We start from the raw sequence: 13,375 nt of genomic DNA, 5'->3' as shown, positions 1-13,375 counted from the left end.
ACCGCCTCTGGATAGATGGGGTGTGTTATTTCTAATTAGGAAAGGATTAATTGGACCTAAAGAAAATTCCGAGTTGAAAACACCTTTTGATTTATATGGACACAATAAACTTACACGACTCAAATTCGAGATACTAAGCAATGGATAGACTCGACTTTAATCTGACTCGTGCACAACAATTGACAACTCTATTTAGGATAATAGAGTTAGGATTATCTAAAGATGTTTAACCTGTAGAGGTGATGTGTTTGTTATGGATGTGGACTTTAATTAGCCAATTAGGTGTTTGATACGAAATACATTTGTTTCTTTTTAGTTGCAACAGAAGGGCATTATTTGTGAAACTTAAACAGTGTTAAGAGTAATTTAAAGCCAATCACTCTCCAGAACAATGTGTTGCGCACCAAAATCCTTAGCAACCTTTAGTTCCCCAAAGCTACAGCCTTAGCTTCAGCCACCAACGGATCCTATTTATAATGGCTCGGCTTCATCGCACGACCCACCATTTCCTCCTTGTGGTTCCTGATCAGTGCACCAAGACCAGACTCCAAATCGCCCACCACTGCAGGATCAACATTTACCTTAAAACATCCCTCATAGAGAAGCACCTATCGAGACGAAAAGGCTAAGAAGGCCAGCAACTCCCTTCTTCATATGGAGTTACTTCCTTCCTCGTGCACTTCCCTGCAAACTTTCAGATCATATCAAACAATATAATCAGGTATCGGGTTTCATTCTCCATAATCCACTCATTATGAGCACTCCATATCGCCCAAATCACAATAACATTAACCGCATCAGTCTCATTGAGCTCAAGGAAGCATGTGTCGCACCAATCAAGCAAATTGTTCAACTTAAAAGAAGCAACATGTTGATACTCACTGCACTTCCACACATCCTTAGCCAACTTATTACATTCCTTTAAAGCATGTAAGATTTTTATTTTCTGACTAAAGTGAACAAGACTTACGAGGAAGGAGACTTTATTGTAGAACTCCAAGCCTAAAGGCAAACTACTAAAGTTGAATTTGAAAATTACTAGTGTTTGGATTTGAAAATCTTACATGTTCATAGTTATATTTGTATTTGACAATAGTGTGGAGGGCGCCCCCATTACTCACTGTGAGAAACGTTTTTTTTTCTCAAAGTGACAGTTTCGTAAATAAAATGTACCACTTTAGTCACGGTGGTACATTTTATTTACGAAATGGATGATAAAATTGTACCACTTTAGTCACGGTGGTATATTTTTATTACGAAACTGCCACTATGAGAAACAAAAACGTTTTTCACAGTGAGTAACAGAGATTTACTGAATAGTGTGTACATTGATTGGTATGTAACAAATCTATCAATTGCTATGATCAGGATTTACTCTGCTTTGCTTACCATTGTGCAAAAGATTGGTGTATTGCTTGCTGGACTGCTAATAACGAGAGAAGTTATGTAGAAAGTCAAGGGAAGAAGAATATGAAATTTGCATTAGAAACCTAGAATTAAGAAATATAGTATAAGCTTTCGAGAGGCTTGTTTTTTTTTCTAACCAATGTTCAACTATAAATTAAATGGATGTGACCTTTTTAATGTGCATAGAACTAATGCATGAACTATTAAGTTCAATTGGTTGAAATGCAATGGTTATATGTTTGCAGAGAATGCAATGGAAGGCCGGTTTCAGAAAGTCAGATGTGTTCACATTAGATGGTTTAGACTTTAAAGGGAGTTAGAATGGGTTTTCAGAGTTGGGTTGGTCGCTTCGAAGGTGTTTGAGTGGTTTCGAGGGAGCTAATTGAGTTTTGGAGGGGTGGATTTGTGAGTAAGATGGTCCATTAGTGTATGGTTAAAGAGGTATTTTAAGGTGAATCGCTAAACATCGCCCGCAAATTACCATATAAAGCCCACAAATATGATTTGGTGTGACCATTATGCCCATTTTCTAAAATTGAAATAATCTCGGTTTAAAAAATGTGGAGCCGTACTGGCTCGCCGGGGGAGACCGGAGGGCAAGCCGGAGATGCGGGGGACGCCGGAGGTACGTCGTCGTCGACGGAAAACGAGGTAAGTCACCGTTAAAATTCACGGTTTACCGTCGGAGTGGCTCCGGCGCCTAGGATGGACGCCCAAACCGTAGCCTGGACGTCCAAGCCAGACGCCAGAACCACCAGAGTGGCGTCCAGCCCAGACCACCAGACTGGCGTCCTGGCCAGGCGCCACTCTACTGGCTGAGGCGGCCCTGCCAGGCGCCAGTCCAGTGGCTGTGGCAGCCCTGGCAGACGCCACCCTTATAAATTTTTTTTTTTTCTTTTTTGATTTTGTTGTTGTTTTTTATTTATTTTTTTTAAAAAAAAAAATCGAAAATGATTTTTTTAAAAAATTCGAAATGGTTTTTTTTTAAATTAATTTTGAAAAATCGAAATAGGTTTTTTTAAAATTAAGTTTGAAAATTCGAAATGGTATATTTTTAAATTTAGTTTGAAAATTCGAATTGGGTTTTTATAAAAATTAAGTTTGATTATATATAATTATGCTTTTTTTTGTGTTAATTCTGTGTAAATATAGAAATTAAATGTATTATCCGTTAAATGTATTTATTGTAATATATAATTGATGCAGGAATATGGTGGAGACGGAAATGATTATAGTGGGATATTTGGACATTGATTGTATTGCTTACTGCATTCTATATGTTGCATGGGTAAGTTGCGCGGATCCACGAACGGTTATATCAAAATTTAAAAACAGCAATGATAATATGTTTAAGTTGGAAGCTAAAAGAACAATCTAAAATGTTACAAACTTACAACATAATGTCCAATTTAATAAATTAAAACGATGATATTTAAAGTGCTCTATAAATAAAATGACAAAACCATCAGTAATCCCTCCTCGACGACGACTCCCACTGCGCAAGGGTCTGTTCCAGACTATCAACAACAGCTCTCCCTGTTGCACTCATGCTGTCCTTCTCAAGAGAGAGTTTCTGTACGTCCTGCATTATCTTTCCCATCCACTGCATACAACAAAAAACAAAAGATGAAATACAATAACAACATATAAAACTTAATTAAAAGACAACGATAAATATAATATAAGACATACCGCTTCCATGGCAGTAGGCGGTGGCACATAATCATCATCGCTGTGGTCGAGATCTGCGATCAACCTCGGGTGCGAATACCGGTTGAACCATTCCATGTAGTAATGGTCACACATGGGAGGAACCCCAGAGGGCGGCCGCTGCAACTCCGCAGTCCATAAGCGGGCCACCATCGGAAACTGGTCCCACGTCCCGGTCATGATATCCGGCCATTGCACGACGTAGTCCCTCGACGATGCAGGTCGGACCGCCTTCATCGGGCATGCCGGGGGAGGAGGGACAACTTGGACAAATCCAAGCTGGCGAAGACAACGCTGGGGCATGTACGCCTCGACGATCTCACGATACTGAATGAGTCCCGTGTACAGGGTCCTGGGTACCCTAACACTAGGGTTCGGGCCGAAAGGCATCAAGTTCACCTGCACATAGTTTTAAAATTTAATAACATGAATATAATATGTGCAAATAATAAAATGTAGAAACAATTTATAAACGTTACCTCTAAGGGGGACAGCCTGTCCAGCAATAACCGTATCGATCGGAGGCGGTCAACGGACTTCTTCTCCGAGCGCGGACTCCACGCACAAGCACGCGGCATCCCCTCATCAATAGGAACTGGGTCACGATGTGGTCGCAATGCAGGAAAGTACTCGTATATCCAGGTCTGCAATAGAGTCAGACACCCAGTGATACCTGCCGCGTCAGCCGGACTCGCAAATCCTAGTTGGCGATACAAATACGCCAACGTAGCCGATCCCCAGGAAAACTGGCCTACACTGTCGGGGTCACACGCCTCTACTATGTCGCGTGGCCTGAGCTTGTTTCCGCCGCTCTTATCCGGAAACAAGGTACATCCGAGGAGTAGAAAAACATAAGCACTCAGCTGTGCGTCGTGCGTCCTACGTGCACTGGGGTACAAACACTGCTGCAACACGGATGCGATCTTCACACCTCCGTGTTCCCAAACACCTAGCGCCTCGGTGTACAGTGCAGCCCTGTCCACCGCCAACAACTCCGCCAGCAAATCTTCCTGATCCGCATCAGCCACAGCACAAAGTCGTTTACCCTCAACACGAATCCCCAGAATGGCCTCGACGTCATGTAACATGATCGTCATCTCACCGAACGGAAGGTGGAAAGAGTTTGTATCCGGCTGCCATCGCTCAATGAAAGCCGTGATCAGCGTACTGTCAATCTTATCGTGCATGGTGGCAGGAACGTGATTCACCCCAGTGCCCTCCAGTCGCTCGAACATCTCGCTCTCCGCCGGCCAAGCCTCAGCCCATGTACGCAAAAAGCTACAAGTCTTTTCCCGGGTATGACATTTCAACAACCCCGTAACTGAAGACCTCTCCTGGTCCTCCCAAATACGGGCAGCTATGTGTCCTAGAAAGCTAGGAATCACACTCCCGTCAACAGGCCCACCGGGCACCTCACTCCTAACAACCCAAGAATCATTACCGGCCCTCGACCGTTTCCTGCTTGCCCCAGATACAGTGGACGCAGATGATGTGCCAGATCTACTAACAAACCTACCACCCCTACCCTTACGCACCTCCACCATATGTGTCTCGTACATGTCATCAACCCTCTGACTGAATGGACCGTAATCATCATACGGTACATTGCCATCGTCCACATCCTCATCCTCATCTGCGCCCTCCTCCTGGTCACCCTCCTCAGCATCATCATCGTCATCGTCATCCTCATCCCGACGGTGGATCCGTTCTCTACGAGCTGAGGCCGAAATACCACGGGATCTGACATGTCTATGCCCTGACCTCTCCACTGAATAGCTTCTACTAAGAAGCTCTACATTCTTCCCCGCACCATGACGACCCAGTGAATTCTACACAAAATTTTAAAATATATAAACATACAAAAATTTATACGAAAAATAGCTACCACTACCCAAATCAAATAAACTAAAAACATACTAATAAATTAACATAATAAAGAAATTAACAAAACAATTAAATAAAAATAATAGAATAAAAAATACACTTAGAAAGGAAATAAAACCAACACAGAAGAATATATATAAACATAAATAATTCATTCCCAATTAAAATAAATTAACTAACCAAAAACAATATCAATAATAAAATTTAAAATAAATTAACTAACCAAAAACAATATCAAAGTCACAAAAAAAATTTAAAAACAAATCAAAATAGAGAATAAAAATAAAAATGTACAAAAAAAACAAACAAATAATTGTAAACAAAATATAAACATAGAAAAAATACAACAAAATTGAAAAAATTTATAAAAATAAACAACAAAATATAAAAACAATTCAAAAATATATTACACAAAAAAAAAAACAATATTTTAAAACAAATATAAAAAAAAGGGGGGGGGGGGCGCCTTGGCTGGACGCCCAGCCAGCGGTGGTGGCGCCAGCTGCAGACGCCGCCACCAGTGGGCTGGCGCCTGGGCTGGACGCCACAGCCACGGCTGCGGCGCCTTGAATAAACGCCACAACCATGGCTATGGCGTCCAGCCCAGGCGCCAGCCTACTGGTGGCGGCGTCTGCAGCTGGCGCCACCACCGCTGGCTGGGCGTCCAGCCAGGGCGCCCCACCTCCGTCACGGCGGTTATTCCTTTTTTTTTTTTTTTTTTTTACAAATTGTACCTTGCCTCCTTGGGACCTCCTTCCCTCCGCCGCCGCCGCCAATTCCTTTCCTTGCCTTTGCCGCCTCGACATTGCCGTTGTTTGAATTTTTTTTTTTTAGAGAGGTTGAAAGAAGATGAGCGATGAGAGTGTGAGTGATGAGAGTGTGAGTGTTTTTTTTTAGGTCAAGGGCAATATTGTCAAACCAAGTGAATTTTGTGGGCTTTATGTAGTAATTTGTGGGCGATGTTTAACAAATCCCATTTTAAGAGGTAGCATACCAATATACCATGTGAGTGACCAACACATGAATAAGGAAGTCAATGCTAGAATCCAACTTATACTAGCTCACAAAAAAATTAGAAACACACATCTTCTTACAAAAAATTAATTTAAAGGTGTTTTCTAACCACTCAGTTTCTTAGAAACCCTGAAATATTAGAGTCTAATGACATGTTCAAGTTTGGTTTTTTTTTTCGACCCCATTACAACGACATTGTGTTGGGTTATGGTCTAGAAATTAGAAGCTTGATAAGCTGGAAGTAATTTGGGTAGCCAATAGCGAAATGATACCACAAAATTGTGAACCTTTGAGCAAACTTCAAATCTATTAAAAAGTTTATATGTTTTTAATGTTTATATGATTAATACGCACGTTAATTCTAATATATTTGTACAATGTATATACTGATTTTAGTTTGTGTAATGCATCGGTATTATATTTGAAATAAATTTAGTTAGTAGTAATGAAAATTAAATAAAAAAAATAATATTAGATACGGATTAAATATTAATGTATTAAAAAATTACGTAATTTTTTTTTCTAAATTAACAAATTACGTGTAACTTAAATTACTCAAAATTTACAGATTATTATTCTCATACTAAATAATTCAAAAGGGTTTAACTCTACTTCACATAAAACATAGGAGATGAACCTAAGAGCAATTGACCCATCAGTCAAGACTCGTGACTTTAAAGTAAACGAATTGATCGCGAGGAAAAGACATAGGCATATGCACCAACATTATCAATAATCCAACAACATTATCAATAATAACACCAACATTATCAATAATCCAACAACATTATCAATAATACAATAACACCAACATTATCAATAATAACACCAACATTATTAATAATCCACCAACACTATCAATAATCCAACAACACTATCAATAATCCACCAACATTATCAATAATAACAACAACATTATCGATAATCCACCAACATTATCAATAACACAATTACACCAACATTATCAATAATACAGTAACACCAACATTATCCAACAACACAAATCATAACAAATTTCAAAACTACAAATAGTTAATTGAATTGAAATTACCAGTAAGATTAGATAATGGAAGAAAATTCTTACCCAGATCTAACCGGAGAATCTGGGGATTGTGGAAAATCCTATAACAAGCAATTAAGGTGGAGAGGTAAACAAACTGGTCGGGAGGCAAAGAAAGAGGCATATACATGACATCACCCCCCCCCCCAAATTCTCTTCACGTGAAGGTGAACCAGCGCGTCGAAGCCGGCTTTGGAGCTGATGATCGGAGGATCGATCATCACTCCGTCAATGAGAAACGTATCAAGCGCCTACGCCATTTGAGATTCCAGATGAGTTCTAGAGTATTCAAGTTCACTAGGCATATAAGTGTTCTTGCCCATCAGAGAGGTGTAATCCTTCGCTGCCTGGCGGTTGGCCGTTTTCAGGCGAGAAGTATCCTTGAGGAGAGAAGTGTAACGTTCAAGAGCTTCACATCGAGTAGCCACCGCCATTGATGAGGGAAAAGAAGAGCAAAAGAAGGAAGATGGGCAAAGAAACTAGAAAAAACTAGAAGAAAAAAGTAAGGAAGATGAGCGAAGATACTAGAAGAAAAAAATGGAGAGGAATTTGAGGAAAGAGCATTTTCTCATTTCGATTAGCTTGTTGAAGGGGAAATCTTAGAGGAGAGAGAGAAAAGAGGTCGGTGCTGGTGTTATTGTGTGTTGGGTGAATGGGCTTGTTTGGTTATTTTGTTTGTTTGAAGCGTGGGCCGCAAGAAGTCATTACCCTTTTTTTTGGGTTTTGACCTTTCAATGATAACTCATACTTTCACCGTTTTTTATTTAAACATTACTCGTACAATGTTTGCATTTTTTTATGCTATTCACGTACTCGTTAGACCACATCTTGTGATATATATAGGAGAAAAATATACAGCGTAGTTATATGAGTTTCAAATTAAGCTTCTAAGGTTTAAGCTTGTTATGGTGATCACAGTTATTCCCCTAATTAACGTGTTGAGAAACATATTTGGTGTTGCTTGTTGAGTCAGGTGATACGCCCGTAAATGGTGGTGGAACTTGTACTGAAAACCTAAAAGAGGAAAAAGTTGGCCAAAAGATTTGTGGAGATGTTGGTCAACCTTTTGTGTTGACTCTTGTGACGGTGAGAATTCTACTACAAAATTGGGCTTAAGTAACACCCATTGGTATCACTTTAAAAAAATCATGATTATTTTATTTTTACGTAACACTTTTGTAACATTGTAGTATTAGGTAACATTTTTTATAACACTTTGATATTATGTAACACTTTATTGTAACACTTTGATATTAAGTAGAACACTTTTGATGCACAAACATTATAATAGAACAAAGGGAAAAATGTCTGCAAAGTTTACATCTCATGTTTACACTAGATTTTAGGATAGGCATAGCTCCTTGATCCTTTCAAATATTTGTTCTACCTAATACACATGAAAGGATGTATTAGTGTGCTACATAACATCTTAATCCTCTGATTATTTTGCATCAGATTCATTTTGGTCTGATTGAAGAATATAGGATTCACAAAGAAATTCTAAGCTTAAATCCTATTTGCCACAGAAAGCTTTAGTGAGGCTTATGCATATCCTCTTAGTTAATCTAGTTTTGAGTATACATGAAAATTAAGATAACAGTAAACATACATGATACGTATACAACCGTGTTATGACTTTTCCTAATATCCATTGCAATTGTTGTTTAAGGTTGGATTATCTCTGCAGTATGCAAGTTTGTATTCCTTGTTCCTCAATGGTGAATGAAAATGAGGTAATGGTTAATATATTCTCTTTTAAAAAGAACTAACTCTTGTTATTACCTTATTTCATTTTTTATTCTAGTTGTTTGATATATGATGCTTTCACACACACACACACATATATGTGTGTGTGTGTGTGTGATGTTTAGGGAGATAAAGAATATATACAATTTGTTTTTTCTTTTTTTTTCCCAAGATTGAAAATATTGGAGTTGTCTGCTAAGCTTGTTGTTATTGCTACTGTTGTCTCTTACTGTTACTGTCGTTTTGCTGCTGCTGCCACTTACTGCTACTGTTGTTTTGTTGCTGCTACTGCTGTTTACTACTGCCACTTCTGTTTTGCTGTTGTTACTGCTTTTTTCTGCTGTTATTGCTGTTTTTTTACTGCTACTACTGCTTTTTTACTTCTACTACAGTCTGTTGCTGAGTTTTGCTACTGTTGTTTGTTGCCACTGTTGTCTGCTACTGCTATTTTTTGTTACTACTTGATGCTACATACTGCTTGCTACTACATACTGTTGTCTACCGGTTGCTTTTGTTGCTGCTACTGCCATTCTGCTAGCTTGCTACTGTTATCTATTGTGTTACTGCTATCGCACTGACTGTTCTCACTTTTTCCAAGTTAGAAATCAAAGTTGATTTTCTTTTTTATTTGGATTATTATCTTGTTTGGCCAAACATTAAAATTGGTGTTTGTGGATTATTATTTTTTTTTTTGAAAGAATTATAATTATTTCAATCCAAATTATTATATATCATATATGTTAATTTCTCATTCATACTTGTTGTACATATTAATATTATTTTTATGTTAAAAATAATAATCAAATTATTAATAACAACAACGATGACGACAACGACGACGACGACGACAACAACAACAACAACAACAACGACGACAACAACAACAATAACAACAACGACGACAACAATAACAACGACGACGACAACAATAACGACAACAACAACAACGACAACAACAACAACAACAACAACAACAACAACAACAACAACAACAACAACAATGACGACAACAACAACAATAACAACAACGACGACAACAATAACAACGACGACGACGACAACAATAACGACAACAACAACAACGACAACAACAACAACAACAACAACAACAACGGCAATAACAATAACAATAACAATAATAATAATAATAATGATAATAATAATAATAATAATAATAATAATAATAATGATGATGATGATGATGATGATAAATGTTACATTAATTTGCAAAAAGTGTTACATAATGTCGAATAAAGTGCTACTATATATGTCAAAAGATGATTGAAAAATGTTACCTAATAATTAACAAAGTGTTCCATTAGTTCAAAAAGGTATACATAATGTCGGACAAAGTGATACTATATGATTTAAAAATGTTACTAAAGATAAGTGTTACATAAGAAATAAAAAGTAACACTTTTAAATTGATACTAATAATATAAAAAGTGTTACATAAGAGGGTTTATAGTATCGCTATTGAAAGTGTTACCATACATTACCCAAAGTGTTACATTAGACCTTAGGGAACATGGGCGGAAGTATCACCCAATAAAGTGTTACCTATTGTCTATAATAACACTTTGACCACTTTATGTAAAACATTTTGGGTGTTACCTGAGGTTAGTTTTGTACTAGTGGAATAATAAAAAAAAAACGCCATCCTCTTGAAAAATATGCCAGTGATATAAGACTTTTTTTCTTGAAAATTTTTTACTCTATTATGTCTTCACTCTTTCATTAATGAACCTTTCCTTTTTTTTTCAATAACTCGTACTTTCTCCGTTCTTTATTTAAACATTACTCGTACTATGTTTGTATTTGTTTTTTATGCTGCTAGTCATAAAATTAAATTTTAATTAATAAAAACTAATTATATATTTTCCATGTCGTCACGTCACACATATATATTTACACATTTTGTCGCTTTCATATAAAAAAGGTGCATTAGAAATAAATGAGGGGTAAAGGTTAGTTTATTAAAAGATAATTCAAAGGTTAATTCACAAGTCTTAGCTAAAGCAAGAAAAGAGGACACAAAGAGACTAGTTATTTATTAGTTGCGATCTCTTTTCTAAAACCGCTAATGGTAATAGCGGTTAGTTGTAGTTTAAAAACCGCTATCACCAATAGCAATTTAAGAAAAGAGACCACACCTAACTAATAGCTATTCTCTTTGCGTCCTTGGTTAATTCACAAGTCTTAGCCTAAAGGTAGAAAAGAGAACGCTGACAATTATACTAACAAATTCAAAGAGACCGCCTTTCAATAAAAACAGGTCTCTTTGACTTTATTTAAAAAAAATTGCAAAGCCGCTAATGTCGTTAGCGGTTTTAAACTGAATCGAAAACCAATCCTAAATGGAAGGTATTTTGGGAATTTGTTTTTGAAACGAAGCATAATAGGAATTTATTTTTATTTCAACAATATTAAGGAAAATCGTTCTAAATTTTCTAGTGAAAATATTTTAAACATGTCAATTATTTAGGAATGGAGGGAGTATTGAATTGAAATTAACTGGATTGTTGTACTTTTTTTTTTCTTTTTTTTTTTGAAGAAAGCTCCCGAAGAGAAACTAATTTTAATTCATAGGAAGTTCATTGTTCACCAATGATATAATATTACTCGGAAAATTCGACACCCAAACCCGACATCCTGCCTTCCATGGCAAACAATGAGCAAGCTCACGAGGCACTTTATTTCCCTCCCTACGAACAAAATTCCAATGCACACAATCAAGAAAACTACTAACATAATAAATATCATCTAAAATAAGATGTAAATTACTCCCTCCCTTTTCTTGTAACTTAATGGCGTTAATTAACCCAAGGCAATCACTCTCAATCACCACCCTCTTGAGACCATGGTTCACAGTAGCTTGAATCCCAAAAGGCAAGGCTTTTGCTTCAGCAATATCCGGCGGCCAGCGATCCTCCACCATCCAAGCAGCAACCAACAACAGCGAGCAAGTCTCGTCCAGCACCACTGCCCTTGCACTCGACCCTACCCCAGCCATTCTCCCCCCGTCAACATTTAACTTTACAAACCCCTACCCAGGTGGACACCATTTCTGTTTCGCTCTTCCACCTATGCTGACTAGCTCGCCCTCTTCCCCCTTCAATTCACTCATTAGCTTAGTCGCATACTCCAATGAATGTTGTAGATTGCAAGCTTCGCCCTCAAAAATCCATTTGTTCCGAGCCGCCTAAATCAGCTAACAAATTATCATAAATAGCCCATGTTCTGATCTCGGAAGACATTCAAAGCAAACCGCAGCCATATCCCCAAAGGTGCGAAAACAACCTCCCACATCCATCAAGAAACCACACGTATCCCACATCATTCGAGAAATCACACATTCCTTCAAGCAGTGAAGTTCAAATTCATTCTCAACTTCACATAGCGAGCAAATTGTACTCCTTCCTGGCAAGCGTTTCCCCAGTCCCACCAAAATGGGTAAGGTTCCCCTACAAGCTCTCCAAAAGAAGAGCTTTACCCTTGGCAAAGCAGTAGTATACCACAACTTGCTCCAGAATTCGTAGAGTAAGAAGAGGCAGCATGCAGCATCATTCGCATCAAGCTCCCCAAATATCGCCCAGTAAGCAGACCGCACCAGCAGCATCATTCGCATCAAGCTCCCCAAATATCACCCAGTAAGAAGGCCGCACCGAATATGCACCTTTCTTAAGATCCCAACAAAGAGAGTCCTCTGGCAGTCTGGAACTAATAGGAATGCTCAATATTCGCTCACATTCAAAAGAAAGAAAGTGCTCCTTGATCACCGCAGCATTCCCTAGTAGAGCCAAATTGAAAGATTTGAAGTCCCGAAAACCCAAACTCCCTTTCTCCTTAGGCTCACATAATATAATTTCTTCCAAGCAACCCAGTGAATCTTTCATAAAAAGAAGACGGGAATCTAAATGCCCTCATCGCGTAGGTCGGAATACATTGGGCCACTGCCTTAATCAAAATCTCCCCACCTGTCTTAGATAAGAAACCCCCCTTCCAACCTTGGATTCGACTCCATAACTTATCCCTAATACCCTTAGTAAGCACCCTTTTTGACCTCCCCACTACCGTGTGTAAGCCAAGGTACTTGTCATGAACATCCACCACCTCCACACCAAGCAAACTTGCCAGCTCCACCCTCCTTTTGTCAGCAACCCCCTTATTAAATGAGACCGTGGTCTTCCCAAAATTCACCATTTGTCCGGACGCTATCTCATAGGTATGCAAAATATCCCGGATAGAATTAACTTCCTCAACATTAGCCTTCGAGAAAATCACACTATCATCCGCAAAAAACAAAAGGGAAATAGGTAGTGTCAAATGAGTCACTTTAACTCCATGGAGCTGACCCATTCCCACCGCCCCAGACAACAAACCAGACAGAGCCTCGGCACGTAAAATAAAGAGATACGGGAATAGAGGGTCACCTTTTCGTAAGCCCCTAGTAGGAACAAACTCCCCCGAAGGTGCCCCATTTATCAAAACTAAAAAAGAGACCGTTGAAATGCAATGTAGAACCCGCTCAATCCATAGCTCTGCAAACCCCAT

The 13,375-nt window shown here is 38.4% G+C and overlaps 1 protein-coding gene across 1 annotated transcript; it reads right to left on the bottom strand.

Moving 5' to 3' along the window:
- Window positions 1-11,867: 11,867 nt before the first annotated feature.
- LOC110687116 lies at window positions 11,868-13,375 on the bottom strand. Its single transcript, XM_021863734.1, has 4 exons — window positions 12,829-13,375; window positions 12,427-12,710; window positions 12,090-12,341; window positions 11,868-12,023 (listed from the first exon to the last, which is right to left on the bottom strand). Exons 1-4 carry the CDS (start codon window positions 13,373-13,375, stop codon window positions 11,868-11,870), a joined length of 1,239 nt encoding a protein of 412 aa, XP_021719426.1.

This window comes from Chenopodium quinoa, unplaced genomic scaffold, assembly GCF_001683475.1.
Source record: "Chenopodium quinoa cultivar QQ74 unplaced genomic scaffold, ASM168347v1, whole genome shotgun sequence".
In the NCBI taxonomy this organism is placed as follows: Eukaryota; Viridiplantae; Streptophyta; class Magnoliopsida; order Caryophyllales; family Amaranthaceae; genus Chenopodium; species Chenopodium quinoa.
The sequence above is the reverse complement of the archived record's forward strand: the minus strand, read 5'-3'. Positions and strand labels throughout refer to the sequence as shown.